The sequence below is a fragment of the Aegilops tauschii genome, chromosome 3 (assembly GCF_002575655.3).
Source record: "Aegilops tauschii subsp. strangulata cultivar AL8/78 chromosome 3, Aet v6.0, whole genome shotgun sequence".
Taxonomy (NCBI): domain Eukaryota; kingdom Viridiplantae; phylum Streptophyta; class Magnoliopsida; order Poales; family Poaceae; genus Aegilops; species Aegilops tauschii.
Window position 1 is genome coordinate 161,892,550 of NC_053037.3, and position 18,388 is coordinate 161,910,937.

General features: G+C 53.5%; 1 protein-coding gene across 1 annotated transcript; it reads left to right on the forward strand.

Annotated features, from left to right (window-relative positions):
* Positions 1-16,927: 16,927 nt before the first annotated feature.
* On the forward strand, positions 16,928-17,818 carry LOC109782203 (uncharacterized). The gene has a single exon (XM_020340812.4). The coding sequence runs from the start codon at positions 17,051-17,053 to the stop codon at positions 17,765-17,767; it is 717 nt and encodes a 238-aa protein (XP_020196401.1). The 5' UTR covers positions 16,928-17,050; the 3' UTR covers positions 17,768-17,818.
* The last annotated feature ends 570 nt before the right edge of the window (positions 17,819-18,388 follow it).

The window sequence follows — 18,388 nt, forward strand, 5'->3', positions numbered from 1 at the left end:
TAACTTTAACAAAACATGATCATCTCATACAACAATTTATATCTCATCACGTCTGTCGGGGAAACGACACCTATGGGATCACAGGAATCCCTACTACGGTTGGTGGGGCGCGGGGTTGTGAGAAGAGCAGGTTTAGAAGTCAACACAGAGATCGTTTACCCAGGTTCGGGCCGCAAGGATGCGTAATACCCTAGTCCTGCTTTGGTGTGTATTTGAGAGTGTTCTTGAGCTCTCGAACTAGCTATGAAGGCTGTGTAGTTCAAAAGAGCCGAATCCTTCTCCTGGTCGCCTCGGGCCTCCTTTTATAGGCAAAAGGGGTCGCCACAGTGGCACACAAGAGGTGGAAAGGTGTATAGTGCGCGAGCTTATCACCCGGCATTACGGGACAAAGCGCATTAAATGCGCTACTTAGGTGTCCATTAGCTTTATCGGGGACGGGAACGAGGCCCGTCCCGTCCGTCGCCGCTCTGCCTTGCTTCGACACACGCCCAGGCCAGCGATGTGTGCAACGCCATGTAGGCAGGCAGGCTACTGGGCTGGCGCGGTGGTGGAGCCTTCACGAAGGGTCGCATCCCATCACGCAGGTGCTTGCTGATTCGGTGTAGAGGCCGCCCGTTGCCACGCAGGTGCCTGCCCAGCTGGTTGAGGTAGCAGCTGCTTGGGGACAGCGGTGTAGTCTTGGCAGGCGCGGGCCTGGCTGTAGCCCCGCTGATGCCCTCGGCAAGGGTCTTGCCGGGGGCCCGACAAGGATCTTGCCGTGGCGTTGCAGTCGTCCCCGACAAGGTGCTTGCCGGGGGTCTTGTGGATTTCCTCGGCTAGGATCCCACCGAGGGTCGCCGTCGTCTGGTCCTCATCTGATCCTGTATATTTAGGATCTTCACAAAGATCTGCATGCCACCACGGAGGCGCCTCCCGAGCCTTGGTCCCGATGTGGTTGAGGGCGTTGGAACCCTTGGGCTCAAGGAAGGTGCGCTCAGTTGGCGTCAGGCAAGTTGCCCCGGCAAGGCTCTTGCCGGGGCCGCGGAGGCCGCCCCGGCAAGGGTCTTGCCGGGGGGGTCCACCTTGCCCTCTTGCTCTTTGTGTTTCTAATCTTGGCGTTGTCTTGGTTGTCTCGTGCTTCAGCTTCTCTCCGGCTTCCCTCCTCTGCCCTGCTAAGTGTGGCCGTGGCGCGCGGCTCTGACTGCCCGTGCACAAGTAAAGGGTTCAAAAGGAGAGCCCCTACTTTTGTACACCGACAGGATCCCCCGGGCCACACATAAGCGCAACGCGTTGTTGGGCTAGGCCCAGAACGGTGCGCGGGCAGGTGGGGCGGATTTTTACCGTAGTAACTGTTTCGTCCGCTGCGCTTCCCCATGACCCGTGTTGAACGCGCGACGTGGAGGATCGTGTGTGACGTGGGAGTCATGCGTGGGGCGGTCTCCACACGCATGCGTCACGTCGCAGTAAAGAGGCGGCTCGCGCCTTTCCCATGAAAAGAGGGAGGCGCAGAGGCACGGTCCATTTACTGGATGGACTCGGGTCACGGTCTTCAAGGCGTCCGCGCCCCACGATCACGGGGTGGGGAACGGTCGCCTCACCCGTCTTCTTGATCCTTGCTTGCTCGCCACGTGTCCTTCATGCGGGTGGCAGGCGGCGTTGGCGGGAAACCGGGCCGTCGCTGATTGGGGCAGCGGGTCGGTCCTGATTCCCTGCGCCCCCGATGACTGGATTGGTCGAGTGGGGCGGCCGAGCCCCGACTCTGCCCCTTTATAAGAAGGGGAGGGGGACGGCATCCCACATTCTTCCATCATCCATTTCCTTCTACCTCTGCTCCTTTCTTCCACTTTCCATGGCGAGAGGAGGTGCCGGCCCTTCAATGGTGGCAGCGAGGGTTGCTGCTCGACAGCGCATCCCTCCTTCCCAGGAGCTCGCGGCGGCGGAGCCGGCCGTGAGGGGAAGGGGAAGGGGGCGAGGCCGAGGTCGCCGTGGCGCTCGGGGAAGAGGTGGACGGGGCGGCACACCGGCCCTGCCTCCGCCAGCGGTGCCCCTCCCGATGGAGGGCCACGTCGGGGACCAGCCCTATGAGTTCTTCATCAGGCTGCGCCGGCCACCGCGTCTTCGTCTTCGTCTTCCTACCCCGTTTGCTCGGGAGATGGAGCGTGATCCGCCCCAGACCCTCAGGTTGCACATGAGGGGCTGCGGGAATGGCGGCACGCGGGTCGACGTCGACTTCCCCGCTCCTCAGGTCATGTACCTCCGTCGTGGATGGAAGACGTTCGCTCGCATCCACAGCCTGACGGCGGGGCTCATCCTCTACTTCAAGTTAATGGAGGACGACCTGCTCTCCGTCAAGGTCTTTGGAGATCTTGGAACTCGCCTGAAGTGCTGCATGGAGAGCTGCTCCGACGATGAAGATTCCTCCTCGAGCGGGAGTGACGAGGAGGACAGCGACAGCGACGACGAGGGCGTCGAGCGGCGGGACGCCGACCTCGACTCCGACTGACCGCATCACCCCTCCCTCGGCCTCGAGCCCTGCTGAGGGCCTTCCTCATCAAGCTCTCCATCGGCGCGTTCCCCGTCGCCTCCTTAGGCGGCTGGCATAGGAGGGCCGGAGAAGGCGAAGAAGTTAGGTGGCGGCCGTCAAATCGGAGTACGCGGGCATCGACGCATCCGTCGCGTATTGGCGGGCCGCTGCCTCATCTTCCAGCTCCTCTCCCGGCACCGGGATGCTCTCTTGGTGCCTTCTGCTTCTCGCACCTTGCCGAGGCACTCCTTTCGCCCTCCTGCTACCTTGTTCCATCTTCTGAGGAGAGGGACAAGAAAAGGATTATGGCCATCTTATCTTTTTTTAGTTTGTAAGCCTGCGGGCACTTGTTAGATTTAAAACTTGTAATCCCCTTGCTCATGTTTTTCATCCCGTATGAGCTGTACCTGTATGGGACGTTTTTAATGAAAAAGGGTGCTTGCCAGGTCCTTTGGGCATGAGCAAAGCCCATGCCAAGGAGTGAATCCTTGTTATTTTTAAGATAAACATTGTCGCCCGGCAACAGGCCTTGCCATCCCCCCACTTCAGCCGACCATTCTCGGGCTCTTGGCGAAGGCAGGGGCGAAGTAGAGTTAGGCCCCTCGTTCATTTTCTTTCCACCGCGACTACGACCAAGTTCCGACCCAGGGGATAGCTCTTGGGTACAGGAAAAGGGGAGCACGGTGGTTTAAGAATATAAACGAGGTTTCACATGTCCCAGTTCCATACGGAAATGCATAACAGGGGATGAAAGACTTATCTGAATCCGTAGCCCCCGGCAACCTTGGCTTGCCGTGGTTGGATCCTTGTGCCTTCAGCCCCCGGCAGTCTTGGCTTGCCGGGGCTGGAGCGCCGGTTCGTTCTCTTTCTTCCAAGTGGCTCAGCAGAAGTGTCCACGTGCACTGCAAACCAAAGAAGACAGAAAGACGCACAATCGACCTCTAGGCTAGGGGTTAGTCGCCGCTAAGCACTATCAACCCTAACCGAGGGAGAGACTTAACCTAGCATGCATGCTATAACTTAGGGCGCCAGCGCTTCATTTATTTATGCTCAGGGTCTGCGCCTGGCTTTGTACAGAGGGTTACATGCCTTGCCGGCAAAGCTTGTACAAAAGGTGGCTTGCCGGGAGGCCCGGCAACCGCGCCTTATGGGTCAAACTTGTGAAGATGTTCGATGTTCCAGGAGTTTCTCACTGGGACAGCATCTTCGGTCTCCAGGCAGACTGCGCCGGGCGTGGTGACTCGTATTACCCGATAAGGGCCTTCCCACTTTGGTGTCAACTTGTTGGAATTCTTGGCCGATTTTGAACGCGCCGAAGAACAAGGTCGCCTTCCTCAAAACTTCGGGCATGAACCCTGTGGCTGTGGTAGCGGCGCAAGGCTTGCTGGTAGCGTGCTGCTCTCACAGCCGCCTGAAAACCATCTTCCTCAAGGAGCGTTGCATCATCTTGCCGCAATTGCTCTTGCTCAAGCTCGTCGTAAGCGAGCACTCGAGGTGACCCGTATATGAGTTCCGTGGGGAGAACTGCTTCTGCCTCGTATACCAGGGCAAAGGGTGTCTGGCCGATGGCTCGATTTGGCGTCGTCCTGATCGACCAAAGAACCGCCGACAACTCATCAATACAGCGCCTTCGCTCTTGTGCAGCCTGTCAAAAGTCTTTGTCCTCAGGCCTCGCAACACTTCAGCATTTGCCCTCTCCGCCTGGCCGTTGCTCTGTGGGTGTGCCACGGAAGCGAAACAGACCTTGCTGCCGAGGTCTTGGATGTATTGCATGAAGGTGTGGCTTGTGAACTGCGTGCCGTTGTCGGTGATGACTCTGTTTGGCACACCAAAATGGCACACTAGCCCCTTGAAGAACTTGACGGCTGACTGTGATGTCACCTTCCTCACTGCTTCCACCTCCGGCCACTTTGTGAACTTGTCGATCGCAACGTACAAGTACTCAAAGCCCCCGACAGCGTGGGGGAAAGGGCCCAGAATGTCGAGCCCCCAGACCGAGAATGGCCAGGAAAGAGGAATTGTTTGAAGGGCTTGAGCTGGTTGATGAAGCTTCTTCGAATGAAACTGACACGCTTCACACTTGGTTACTAGTGCTGTTGCATCGTGGAGGGCAGTGGGACAGAAGAAATCCTGCCGGAACGCCTTGCCGGCAAGGGCCCTCGACCCTATGTGGGAGCCACATATGCCTCCGTGTATCTCCGCCAACAGCTCCAGTCCTTCCTCCCGGGGAATGCACTTCAATTTCACACTGTTCAGTCTCTTCCTGTACAGGACGTCATCGACGAACTGACACATAGCAGACCGACGGGCTACTTTCTCCGCTTCTTCCTGCTCCTCAGGAAGCTCCCCTGTTTGGAGGAATCGGATGGTATGTTGTGCCCATGCCGGAGACTGGGGCTCGACGGCAAGGACCAAAGGCATTTCTTCTGCCACGGGAGCGTCCGTCTCTACGGCCAGGGCTTGACGGCCTGCCGGAGTCAGTCGCTCCTCGGCAGGCTCAGAATCCATGGCAACACCCTCGCCGGCGGCCCCTGGGGGCTCAGCGGGAAAGTACTTGCCGGGACCTGATTTCCTCCGTTTGTTCTGCTCCGTTGATGGTTCGACGGATGGTTGAGTTAACCGAAGCAAAAAAGTACCTGGTTCTACAGGTAGCTTGAATGCAGCGTGCTTTGACAGGTAATCGGCGATGTCATTCTCTGCTCAGGGAATGTGCTCCGCTTGTATACCATCAAAGCACTCCTCCAGCTTCCTCAGCTCATCTACATAGGCCTCCATCAACAGGCTCTGATAATCTTTGTTGACTTGTCTGACGACAAGCTGCGAATCACCCCTGATGATGAGCTTCTTAACCCCGAGGTCTACCGCGATCCTGAGACCGGCAAGCAACCCCTCGTACTTAGCAGTGTTGTTGGTGGACATCTCCCTAGGAAAGTGCATCTGGATTACATACTTGAGGTGCTCTCCGGTGGGTGCGACGAGCAGCACACCAGCACCGGCGCCTTGCAGCGAGAAAGCCCCGTCAAAGTACATGATCCAGTTGTGACTTGCTTCCTTGCCGGGGAGAGTGGTCTCCTGGATTTCCTCGTCAGGCGTTGAGGTCCATTCTGCAATGAGCTCCGCCAAGACTCTGCCCTGGATTGTCGAAGTACTTTCAAACTTCAAACCAAAGCTTGATAATTCCAAGGCCCACTCCACAATACTTCCGGTTGCGTCTGGGTTGTGCAGTATCCATTGCAACGGGAGGCGGGTGACGACAGTGATCTTGTGGGATTGGAAGTAATGACGCAGCTTCCTCGAGGCCATAAGGAGGCCGAAGAGCAATTTATGCACACCTGAGTACCTTGACCTAGCCCCTTGCAAGAGGGAGCTAACAAAGTAAACCGAGTGCTGCATTATCTTCTTCTGCACCACTTCATTTGGCTGCGCGGGCCCTGTCCCGATGGCATCAGACTCTGCCGGGGGCCTTACCTTGCCGGCACCAGGCCCTGCTGGGCGAATCTCTGACTTGCCATCCACCGGTCCTGCCGTTGCCACTGCCTCTTCGTCGACCTCCCTCTGTGCCACCAGCGCGGTGCTGACCACTTGATTCATCGCCGCCAGATACAGCAGCAACGGCTCTTGCGGTTTAGGCGCCACCAGTACTGGTGTAGAAGAGAGGTATTTCTTCAGATCCTGCAATGCTGCTTCGGCCTCCAGGGTCCACTCCATTGGGCCCGCCTTTTTCAAAATCTTGAAAAAGGGAAGGGCGCGCTCGGCAGACTTGGAGATGAATCGGCTCATGGCGGCAACGCAGCCAGTAAGTCGACGCACATCCTTGATCCGCTTGGGCGCCTCAATCTGCTCGATAGCCTTGATCTTGTCTGGGTTTGCCTCAATCCCACGCTGCGACACAAAGAACCCGAGAAGTTTTCCGGACGGAACGCCGAAGACACACTTCTCAGCGTTCAGCTTGAGGTTGATCTTGCGCAGGTTGGCAAACGTCTCTTCTAAGTCTTGTACAAGAGTTGCCTTGTCCTTGGTTTTGACCACTATGTCATCCATGTAAGCTTCCATATTTCTATGTAGCTAGGGCTCAAAACCAATTTGGACCGCCCTTGCGAACGTCGAGCCAGCGCTCTTCAACCCGAAAGGCATCCGAAAAAAGCAATACGTACCACATGGGGTGATGAATGATGTCTTCTCTTCGTCTTCTCTTGCCATGAAGATCTGGTGGTAGCCCGAGTAGGCGTGGAGGAATGATAACAGATCACACCCGACCGTGGAGTCAACAATCTGGTCGATGCGCGGCAACGGGAAGGGGTCCTTAGGACAAGCCTTATTGATATCTGTGTAGTCAATACACAGCCTCCACTTCCCGTTTGCCTTGCGCACCACCACCGGATTGGCCAACCACGTCGGATGGAGCACTCCCCTCACCAAGCCTGCTGCTTCCAACTTCCTGATCTCCTCTGTGATGAATTCCTGCCGTTCCAAAGCTTGCTTCCTGACCTTCTGCTTGACGGGTCGCGCATGGGGACAGACAGCAAGATGGTGCTCAATCACTTCCCTGGGGACGCCGGGGATGTCGGATGCTTACCATGCAAACACATCGACATTCGCCCGCAGGAAAGTGACGAGCGCGCTTTCCTATTTGCTGTCGAGGGTGGAGCTTATGGTGAAAGCCCCTCCCATGCCATCCTCCTTGACGGACACCCTCTTGGTCTCTAGTGGTGCAGCTCTGGATTTCTTGCTCTTGCCGGTGGAGCTCTCTGGCACGTCCTCAACGGTAGCAAAACACTCCGAAGAGGTGCGCTTGCCGGAGTGAGTGCGAGAGGTCTTGTCGGTCTTCTTCTTCCCTCCCAGGGCTTCAGTGGCAGGAGCAAGTGCCTTGGCGGCAGCTGCTGCAACTGCTTCTTGGTAGAGTTGGTCAGCGCAGATCAACGCGTCCTTCTTGTCGGAGGGGACGGTGATGATGGTCATCGGCCCAGGCATTTTCAGCGTGTTGTAGGTGTAGTGCGCCGCCGCCATGAACTTGGCTAGTGCCAAGCGGCCGAGGATCCCGTTGTAGGGCAAGGGGATCTCGGCTACGTCGAAGACAATCCTCTCCGTCCCGTAGTTCAACTCGCCTCCGAACGTCACAAGCAATGTGACCTTCCCCTTCGGCTGGCTCCTTGCCGGGTTGACCCCTTGAAACGTGCCCGTTTCCTCGAGGTCTCCATCAGGAATTTGTAGCCTTTTGATCACAACGGGTGAGATCAAGTTCAGACCGGCCCCGCCGTCAACCAGCATCTTGTTCACCCTGAGGTTGTGTATCGTTGGTGAGACCAACAACGGCGAACAGCCGACCGCAGTTGTGCGGTCAGGGTGGTCCTCGGCGTCAAAGATGAGGGGCGTGCTGGACCACTTCAGTGGCTTCTGAGCGTCGAACGAGGGCTCCGCTGCTGTGATCTCACGCGCCCATTGTTTGAGCTGGCGGTGAGAAGTATGCAGCGAGGCTCCACCATCGACGCACATGGCCTCTGTAGCCTTCTGGAACTCATGCTCGTCGGACTCATCGTCCTCGTCATGATCATCGTCTTCCTGCTTCTTGTCGCGGCCCCGAGCGGGCCTCTCTTGTTGGTTATCCTTGCCGCGGCGGCCTCCTTGGCCGCCACGCTTCTTGCCGGACCCTTCGGCACCATCCTGACCCTTCTCCTTGTCCCGCCTCTCATACTCGGCCTTTTGCTTCTCAGCAAGCAGCTCGACTTGTCGGCAGTTCTGGAGGTCGTGGCCCTTGGTGCGGTGTATCTTACAGTATTGCTTGTCGGAGCCTCCTGGCTTGTCGGCAGCCGCCAAGGCCCGGCAAGTGGCGCACCCGACAATCGCCTTGCCGGGGTCATCTGCCTTGGCCTTCTTAGCGGCGCCGGTGTCGTTGGATCCCTCAACGGCAAGCACGGTCTTGCCCTTGCGTTTCTTGTGGCGGTGCCGACCCTTCTTCGTCGGGGCGGCGGCGTCTTCGTCGGTAGAGTCGGTTTCCGCGCCGGCGTCTTCGCCGGGGTACTTCCTCCCTTATTTAGCTCGAGCACATCATCCGCCAGAACGTAAAGTTCGGCTACATCCCTGACCTTGTTCATTGCCAACTCTTCACGCATCTTGCGGTTGCGCACATTCTGATGGAATGCGCTGATCACGGCGGCGGGATGAACATCTGGGATGTTGTATTCCACTCGGCTGAACCTCTGTATGTACTTGCGCAGGTTTTCACCTTCCTTCTGGGGAATTATATGCAAATCACTCGCCTGGCCATGAGCTTGGTGGCCTCCAGTGAAGGCACCAACGAACTCATGACACAGGTCCGACCAAGAAGAAATGGAATCCGCCGGCAAGTGCATCAACCAAGACATGACATTGGGTTTCAGGGCCAACGGGAAGTAATTGGCAAGCACCTTGTCGTCGCGAGCTCCAGCGGCTTGCATCGCGATGGTGTAGATGCCGAGGAACTCCGACGGGTGGGTCTTGTCGTGTACTTCTCGCCGACGTCGGGCTTGAACATACGGTGGGACGGCCACTGGAACTGCCGCAGCTCACGGGTAAAGGTCGGGCAACCCACCTCATAAGGTAGGCCGCCGGAGCCTCCCGGTGCTGGGTGGTCCATAGCGGGCCCCGCCCGCCTATCTGACTGGTGGCGTGTATCACGCCGGCGCTTGATGGTGGTTCGAGCGTCTTCATGGGCTCGCTCCCGAAGAACTTGGTGCTGGTCGCGGTGGGTCCATGGGTCGGACGACGCCATGGAAATGTTATCAGAAGCATCATCACGACGGATCGACACCCGCGGTGGCTGGCGTGGAAGAGGAGAGTGCACCATGGCCGCAGCACCTCCGGCCCCTCCACCGCGGGCATGCGGTGGTTCGACGGAGCGCCGACCTGAGGGCCCTGCTGGTCGTGGCTCGTCTTGATTGGCGACGCCGACAAGGCTCCGGTTGGTGGCCCTCCACTCGTCGAGCTTTTCCGCAGCGGGAGGGAAGTCGAGGAGCAGCTGTGCGCGCGCCAAAGCTTCTGCTGGCGTGGGTGGCGGCGAGAGCTGCGTGGACCGTGGCACGCTTCGACTTCTAACCACGTTAGAAGGAGCTCTATCACGGCCCAGCGGCCGCGTGCCATTTTCGCCAGCATTTCGGCTGGCCTGCTTTGTCCCGCAGATGATGCACATGACTCTTCCCACGGCGGCGGCCGGGGTCTCCAGCGTGGTGGCGCTGCTCGTCACACACACCCTGGGAAGAGCGCGCTGTGGGCACCGGCGTAGGCGTCTTGGAGGTTGTTGCGCCGCCCGTAGGTGGCACAACGACACCCCTGGAGGGCCCCACGCCGCCTGCGGGGGGCCCAGCCCCGTCTTTGGATTTGGCGGTGTGCGGCCCGTCGTCTGGCGCATGAACGACGCCGCTCTCCAGGCTCTAACTGCCAGAGCGATGCTGGTGCTCGCGGGCCGCGGCTCAGGTTCTGTCCGCGACCGGCCCGCTGCTCGCCCGCACTAGCACGGGCCGTTCGGCTCCCGACGAGCCGATCGTCGTGATCGTCTTCTTCTTGGGAGCCATGGCGATGAAGAACTGCTAGGCTAACTGCTAGACCAGATTCCCACAACTGTGCCCCCTACCTGGCGCGCCAAAGATGTCGGGAAACGACACCAATGGGATCACAGGAATCCCTACTACGGTTGGCGGGGCGCGGGGTTGTGAGAAGAGCAGGTTTAGAAGTCAACACAGAGATCGTTTACCCAGGTTCGGGCCGCAAGGATGCGTAATACCCTAGTCCTGCTTTGTTGTGTATTTGAGAGTGTTCTTGAGCTCTCGAACTAGCTATGGAGACTGTGTATTTCAAAAGAGCCGAATCCTTCTCCTGGTCGCCTCGGGCCTCCTTTTATAGGCAAAAGGGGTCGCCATAGTGGCACACAGGAGGTGGGAAGGTGTACAGTGCGCGAGCTTATCGCCCGGCATTACGGGACAAAGTGCATTAAATGCGCTACTTAGGTGTCCATTAGCTTTATCGGGGACGGGAACGAGGCCCGTCCCGTCCGTCGCCGCTCTGCATTGCCTCGACACGCGCCCAGGCCAGCGATGTGTGCAGCGCCATGTAGGCAGGCAGGCTGCTGGGCTGGCGCGGTGGTGGAGCCTTCACGAAGGGTCGCATGCCACCACGCAGGTGCTTGCTGAGTAGGTGTAGAGGCCGCCCGTCGCCACGCAGGTGCCTGCCCAGCTAGTTGAGCTAGCAGCTGCTTGGGGACGGCGGTGGAGTCTTGGCAAGCGCGGGCCTAGCTGTGGCCCCGCTGATGCCCTCGGCAAGGGTCTTGCCGGGGGCCCGGCAAGGGTCTTGCCGTGGCGTTGCAGTCGTCCCCGGTAAGGTGCTTGCCGGGGGTCTTGTGGATTTCCTCGGCTAGGATCCCGCCGAGGGTCACCGTCTTCTGGTCCTCATCTGATCCTGTATATTTAGGATGTTCACAAAGATCTGCATGCCACCACGGAGGCGCCTCCCGAGCCTTGGTCCCAATGTGGTTGAGGGCGTTGGAGCCCTTGGGCTCAAGGAAGGTGCGCTCAGTTGGCGTCAGGCAAGTTGCCCCGGCAAGGCTCTTGCCAGGGCCGCGGAGGCCGCCCCGGCAAGGGTCTTGCTGGGGGGGGGTCCACCTCTCCCTCTTGCTTTTTGTGTTTCTGATCTTGGCATTGTCTTGGTTGTCTCGTGCTTTGGCTTATCTCCGGCTTCCCTCCTCTGCCCTGCTAAGTGTGGCCGTTGCGCGCGGCTCTGACTGCCCGTGCACAAGTAAAGGGGTCAAAAGGAGAGCCCCTACTTTTGTACACCGACAACGTCTTGACCATATCACATCACAACATGCCCTGCAAAAACAAGTTAGACGTCCTCTACTTTGTTGTTGCAAGTTTTACGTGGCTGCTACGGGCTTCTAGCAAGAACCATTCTTCCCTACGCATCAAAACCACAACGATTTTTCGTCAAGTGTGCTGTTTTATCCTTCAACAAGGACCGGGCATAGTCACACTCGATTCAACTAAAGTTGGAGAAACAGACACCCACTAGCCACCTGTGTGCGACGCACGGCGGTAGAACCAGTCTCATGAATGTGGTCATGTAATGTCGGTCTAGGCCGCTTCATCCAACAATACCGCCGAATCAAAGTATGACATGCTGGTAAGCAGTATGACTATTATCGCCCACAACTCTTTGTGTTCTACTCGTGGGTATAACATCTACGCATAGACCTGGCTCGAATGTCACTGTTTGGGGAACGTAGTATTTCAAAAAAAATCCTACGATCACGCAAGATCTATCTAGGAGAAGCATAGCAACGAGCGGGGAGAGTGTGTCCACGTACCCTCGTAGACCGAAAGCAGAAACGTGAAGTAACGCCGTTGATGTAGTTGAACGTCTTCGCGATCCAACCGATCAAGTACCGAACGCACGGCACCTCCGCGATCTGCACACGTTCAGCTCGGTGACGTCCCTCGAACTCTAGATCCATCTGAGGCCGAGGGAGAGTTCCCTCAGCACGACCGCGTGGTGACGGTGATGATGAAGTTACTGGCGCAGGGCTTCGCCTAAGCACTACGATGATATGACTTAGGTGTAAAACTGTGGAGGGGGGCACCGCACACGGCTAAAGATCAACTTGTGTGTCTATGGGGTGCCCCCTCCCCCGTATATAAAAGGAGGGGAGGAGGAGGAGGGCCGGCCACAAGGGGTGCGCCCAAGGGGGATTCCTACTCCTAGTAGCAGTAGGTTTCCCCCTTTCCTAGTCCAAGAAGGAGAAGAAGGGAAAGAGGAGAGAAGAGAAGGAAGGAGGGGGCACCCCCCTTCCCCTTGTCCAATTCAGACTGGGCAAGGGGGGGGCGCCACCTTTGGCCGGCCCTCTCTCTTCTCCACTAAGGCCCATTGTGGCCCGTTAATCCCCCTGGGTGTTCCAGTAACCTCCCGGTACTCCGGAAAATACCCGATACACTTCGGAACCATTCCGGTGTCTGAATATAACCTTCCAATATATCAATCTTTATGTCTCGACCATTTTGAGACTCCTCGTCATGTTCGTGATCTTATCAAGGACTCCGAACAATCTTCGGTACATCATATCACATAAATTCATAATACCAATCGTCATCGAATGTTAAGCATGCGGACTCTAAGGGTTCGAGAACTATGTAGACATAACCGAGACACATCTCTGGTCAATAACCAATAGCGGAACCTGGATGCTCATATTGGTTCCTACATATTATACGAAGATCTTTATCGGTCAAACCGCATAACAACATACGTTGTTCCCTTTGTCATCGGTATGTTACTTGCCCGAGATTCGATCGTCGGTATTACCATACCTAGTTCAATCTTGTTGCCGGCAAGTCTCTTTACTCGTTCTGTAATGCATCATCCCGCAACTAACTCATTAGTCACATTGCTTGCAAGGCTTATAGTGATGTGCATTGCCGAGAGGGCCCAGAGATACCTCTCCGACAATCGAAGTGACAAATCCTAATCTCGATCTATGCCAACTCAACAAACACCATCGGAGACACCTGTAGAGCATCTTTATAATCACCCAGTTACGTTGTGACGTTTGATAGTACACTAAGTGTTCCTCCGGTATTCGGGAGTTGCATAATCTCATAGTCAGAGGAACATGTATAAGTCATGATGAAAGCAATAGCAACAAACTAAACGATCATAGTGCTAAGCTAACGGATGAGTCTTGTCCATCACATCATTCTCTAATGATGTGATCCCGTTCATCAAATGACAACACATGTCTATGGCTAGGAAACTTAAACATCTTTGATTAACGAGCTAGTCAAGTAGAGGCATACTAGGGACACTCTGTTTTGTCTATGTATTCACACATGTATCAAGTTTCCGGTTAATACAATTCTAGCATGAATAATAAACATTTATCATGATATAAGGAAATATAAATAATAACTTTATTATTGCCTCTGACTTGACAACTTCACACAGCCCCCGAGGGAGTTTAAAGCAAGCCATAAAATAGACTCACACGGCCTGAGCTACTGACTTGACAAGTACTTCTTGCCTGCCGTCGACATGGTAGTTTCAATCCAGCCTTGAACTTTGCTCCACAGTCTATCTTTAAGGTATTTGAAAGATCCGTTCTTGTTATTACCTACATCAGAAGGCATGCCAAGCTATTTTTCATTAAAGGTGCCATTGGGTACATTTAAGAGAGTCTTGATCTCAGCCCGAGTGCTCTCTGGAACACCTTTGCTGAAAAAATTGATGACTTTGCGTTGTTAACTCTCTGGCCCGTGGCTTGACAATAAGATTCCAGAACCTGGTTTACCTCAGTAGCACCCATACTATTTGCCTTAAAAAACAGGAGGCTGTCATCGGCGAATAAGAGATGGTTTACCGGTGGTGCCGACGGTGCCACCTGCAACCCCTTCAAATTGGATGACTCACTCCTCGATTTTAACAGGCACGACAGGCCCTCTGCTACTATCAAGAAAAATACGGGATATTGTCTCTCCATTTTTTTCTAAAGGAACTAGCGAAGAACACGCATCCAACGTACCGCAATGTGCGAGCAAACGAACAGGCCGGCCTAGTACTGTAACGTGTACGTAACAGCGAGCAAACCAACACGCCGGCCCAGTAGCGTAGAGTGTAGGAAAAAGCTTTAGGCAAGACGGTAGATATCCTAAAAGAAACCGCTCAAAAAAAAAAGATATCCTAAAAGAAAGGCAAGACGGTAGATACTCTCGCTGTGGGCGATATATAGTTCTTGTGTTTTTTAGAAGAACATATAGTTCTCGTGTGCCACTCCAACCAATGGCCTTTTGTATCCAAATCACTAATTGAGAAGTATCCTTTTCAAAGATCACTCCCATCTTTCTAAGTTGTGACAAATGGCGCGCTATATGTGCGCCACTTGTCGCAACCTGGAAGTTTTTTTTTCGTAGATCCGTTTATTCAAAACGTTTTATCGCTTAAACCGTGCGTCTAAATTTCGAACCGTTTTCACCATTGGATTCCTCGCGTTGAGATCTTCAAAACTAGATCATATGTTGATAGGTTTTGACGAACTTTTTTTTACGAAAAAACAGGACAAAAAAATGAACCGGGAGCATGTTTTTTCCCCTTTTTGGAAGCCGTTTTCCGATAGGCATGGCCGTACCTCTCGCGTAAGCAATCCCGTGCCTCTCACAGAAGCAAAACCGTGCCTCTCGCAGAAGAAAAAAAGAAGAAGAAAAAACATGTTTTTTTCGTTGCCGGGCACGGTCGTGCCTTTCTCGGAAGCAAAATTGTGCCTCTCGCGGAAGCAAAAACGTACGTCTCATGGAAGAAGGAAAAAAAAGAAAACATGTTTTTTTTCGTTTTCGATAGGCTCGGCAGTGCCTTCATGGAAGCAAAATCGTGCCTCTCGCGAAAAAAAAAGAAAACACGGTTTTTTTTTCATTTTTGAGAGGCATGGCCGTGTCTCTCGCGAAAGCAAAAACCATGCCTCTCACGGAAGGAAAAAATGAAAACCTGTTTTTTTCATTTTTGAGAGGTACGGGCGTGCCTCTAGCGGAAGCAAAATCATGTCTCTCATGGAAGAAAAATCATGCCTCTTAAGAAAGCAAAAAAAAAGACTCATTTTTCGCGAAAAAGAAAAAAAATCTAAATTTTTTTGTCGAAAAGCTAAGAAAAACCGGTGAAAAACCGAAAAGTTGTAAAACCCCCAGGAAAAACCATCTAAAAAGCTAAAAGCGCATGCGAAAAAAAATAAAATCCAAAGAAAACGCCCAGGACACGACACCTGGCAGCGACTGGCACGCTCTATGCCCACCGCAAGTGATCGTTGCGAGGTTTCCGAAGGAGCGCTCGTCAACTAGTTGCTCCCAAAAGTATCAATGTAGGATTGTTACTTATAATGTTTGTAACACCCCATTCTTGGGATAAAATGGACTGCAATTAGTGCGGCCCATTTTCAACATGTGTTTTTTTTACATTTTTTGAAACTCGTAACGAAACATGTAATTCCTAGTTATAAATAATACACAATAATATAATATAATTGTTAATATGTGTTCATTTGAGGATCTGCATAAGGCACACTAGGTTCATATGCAATCTTTATCAAAAGCATGAACAGTTTTAAAGCAATATAAGAAAACAATTAAAGCATGAATATTATTATATAATACATGAAAGCTTTATTACAAATTTGTAAAAAAAATTGAAATTGTATAATAATGTATTTGATTACACATATTTTCAGAAAATTAATTTAATTTTTGTTTAATATGAAAATACTTCTTAAAATTACACAAAGTTTTTCTAATTTGTAACTGAATTATATGGATTTTAATTTAATATGTGAGCATTTTTTGAAATTACATGATCATTTTATTTATTTATTTACTTATATGTATATATTATTTATAATTATGATTTACAAATTTTATTACAATTTTCGAAAAATGAAAAAAAAAACTAACATGTTGAAAATGGGCCGCACTAGCGCATGAGTACGGTCTTTTACAGATATAACAATCCATACTTACACATGAAGTGTCATCGGATGGCAAGAACAAGACATCCAATGGTATCGCGGGAGGGTAGCTAGTGCAATCAGGTGGGACCCACTCGATGCCACACGTGCAATGACTGTTTACTCCTTGCCAGTGGTTTTGTAGAAAAAAAAGGCCACACACTTGGTTTCATTGCCCGATCACTAACACCGTTAGGGGGGCCATGTCACGTTGGCACGCCTCGTTAGCACCGCAGGCATATACAAACGAGATTTGCACCGTATTTGCATTAGCACCAGAGGCATATACAAACGAGATTTACACCGTATTTGCATGTCCGAGCCATGTTATGGCATCAGTTTGTTGTATGTCGCAAGTTTTGATGACTTTTCTTGTCAAGATTAAACACCAGTGATATAATTGACTCTTCCTCGATAGTCTTCACGTATGGATTTTTTTTTTCGAGGAACCGGCAGAAGCACTGCCTTTTCATTTCAGACGAAAAAAGAGGGTTTATGTACAAAGATGACAGGTTTTTCCGGAGAAACCTGACGAAACCCTTATACGAACCGTTGTGATATGCTAAGTGAACCTAATCACCCAACGCCGGTTGCCACTTGTGCCCTGCCAAAGGCGCAAGCCCGCATGGATTTTGACATTGCCAGTTGCCAGGGACGTCGCTCAAGTGCTAACCAGCTCCTGTGAAGAGCTCAAGGCAAGACTCGTCGGGGTGGCCTTCAGCGACATGTTCACGTGACGTTAGCAGTTATTCTACGTGGCAGATTGTACGCTTGCATCCGCGCTTAATGTACAGAGCTCAACAACATCTGATCAATGTGTACGGTTGGGCGGTGCTGGTTGGCGCGGTGCAACTAGAAAACGGCCCATCTCAATCGCGAGTCCTCATTTGACAGCGAGCCATTGATTAACTTCCTGCTACCTTAGCCCTTAAGCAACATGGCTCTTTATAATACCTTCGCCTTCCAAGCTCCAAGTACTCAGCAGCAAGCTAGTTTTTTCTCAACAAAAGAAAGTAAATAAAGGTAGATTTCACATTTCAGAGGGAAAAATGGTGGCCGTCGACCCGAAAGCCCTTCCCTCCGCCAAAGCCGTGAACCACCAGTTCAACGTGGTCATCGACGGCGCCGAGACGACCATCCACGAGGGCGTGCTCCGGTGCAACGGCGGCACGCTCACCGTGGTCAGCCCAGGCGTCCTCGAGGTCAACAGGCTGCAGCACGTGGTCGTGCGCGGGGGCGGCGGCGGCGACGTGCGCTTCGCCCGGTGCGGCTTCGCGGCGGCCGAGGCCTGCGGCGCCGTGTCGTTCCACAGGTGCGACGCGGTGCGCGTCGACGGGGCCGGGGAAGTCGCCGTGCGGCGGTGCCGGTCCGCGGACGTGGAGCGCGCGGGCACGGTGAGCATCCGGAGGTGCAAGGGGGCCGCGCGCGTGCACGGCGCCGGGGAGCTGCGCCTCGGGCGGTGCCGGGAGGCGGACGTGGGCAACTGCTCGGACGTGGCGCTGGGGCGGTGTCGCGAAGCGCGCGCCGACTGGTGCGGCTCGCTCGGCGTCCAGCGGTGCCGGTCGGCGGACGTTAGCCGCTGCAGCGCCGTGCGCGTCGACCGGTGCGGCGACGCGAACGTGTCCAGCTGCGGGAGCGTGATGGTGCGACGCGGCAAGGTGAACATGGCGGAGGCGCATCAGCCACTGCAGGAGTGGCAGGAGCAGCCCTTGTGTCCGAAAGCAGAGCCAGCCGACCCAGTGCCCATGGAAATCATGAGCAAGTGAAGAACTATCTGATGAAATGTGGATTATACCAGTGATATTATTTGTGTGGTACTACTATATTTGCTTTTTCTTTGAGCACATATACGGTATACTACTATTTGTGTACTGCATAGTACAGTAGAATATATTTATACGATCTGTATGTTTCCGCTGTACTCCATTAAGTTCTGGACAATGTGTCGTGTGAGATTCAAACATTCAGATATCAAATTCTTCAGAAACTAAAAAAATGTTAGATCTTTTGTCTCCGTTTCAAAAAAAAAGAAGTTAGATCCTCAATGTGACGCTACTAGTCTCTATCACTCGAATATTGGGTATCTCTACGTACTACTCATGAGGTAGCAATGTATATTAATGAATTGTTGGATTCCGAGATGGATAAAGCTATGAGACCTATGAAGGATGTTGAAGTCATTCAGTTGGATATTCAGGCGATTGAGTACTTGTGTGGATCTCGCTCCTACGAGCGTTGAGGATCTGAAATATCACGCGGATATTCCGAAGCACAAGTGCGCAACTAGGGGCACAGGGGCCAAGTAAGTTCATGCAGACATTCCGGTACCCTCGAGAAAGACGACCTTTTCTTTTGGCTATATTGGTTTGAGAGACAAGACTCTCTGG

Bases quoted from the DNA above. Each gene is read 5' to 3' on its own strand.
- LOC109782203 (XM_020340812.4), top strand. From the start codon at position 17,051: ATGGTGGCCGTCGACCCGAAAGCCCTTCCCTCCGCCAAAGCCGTGAAC.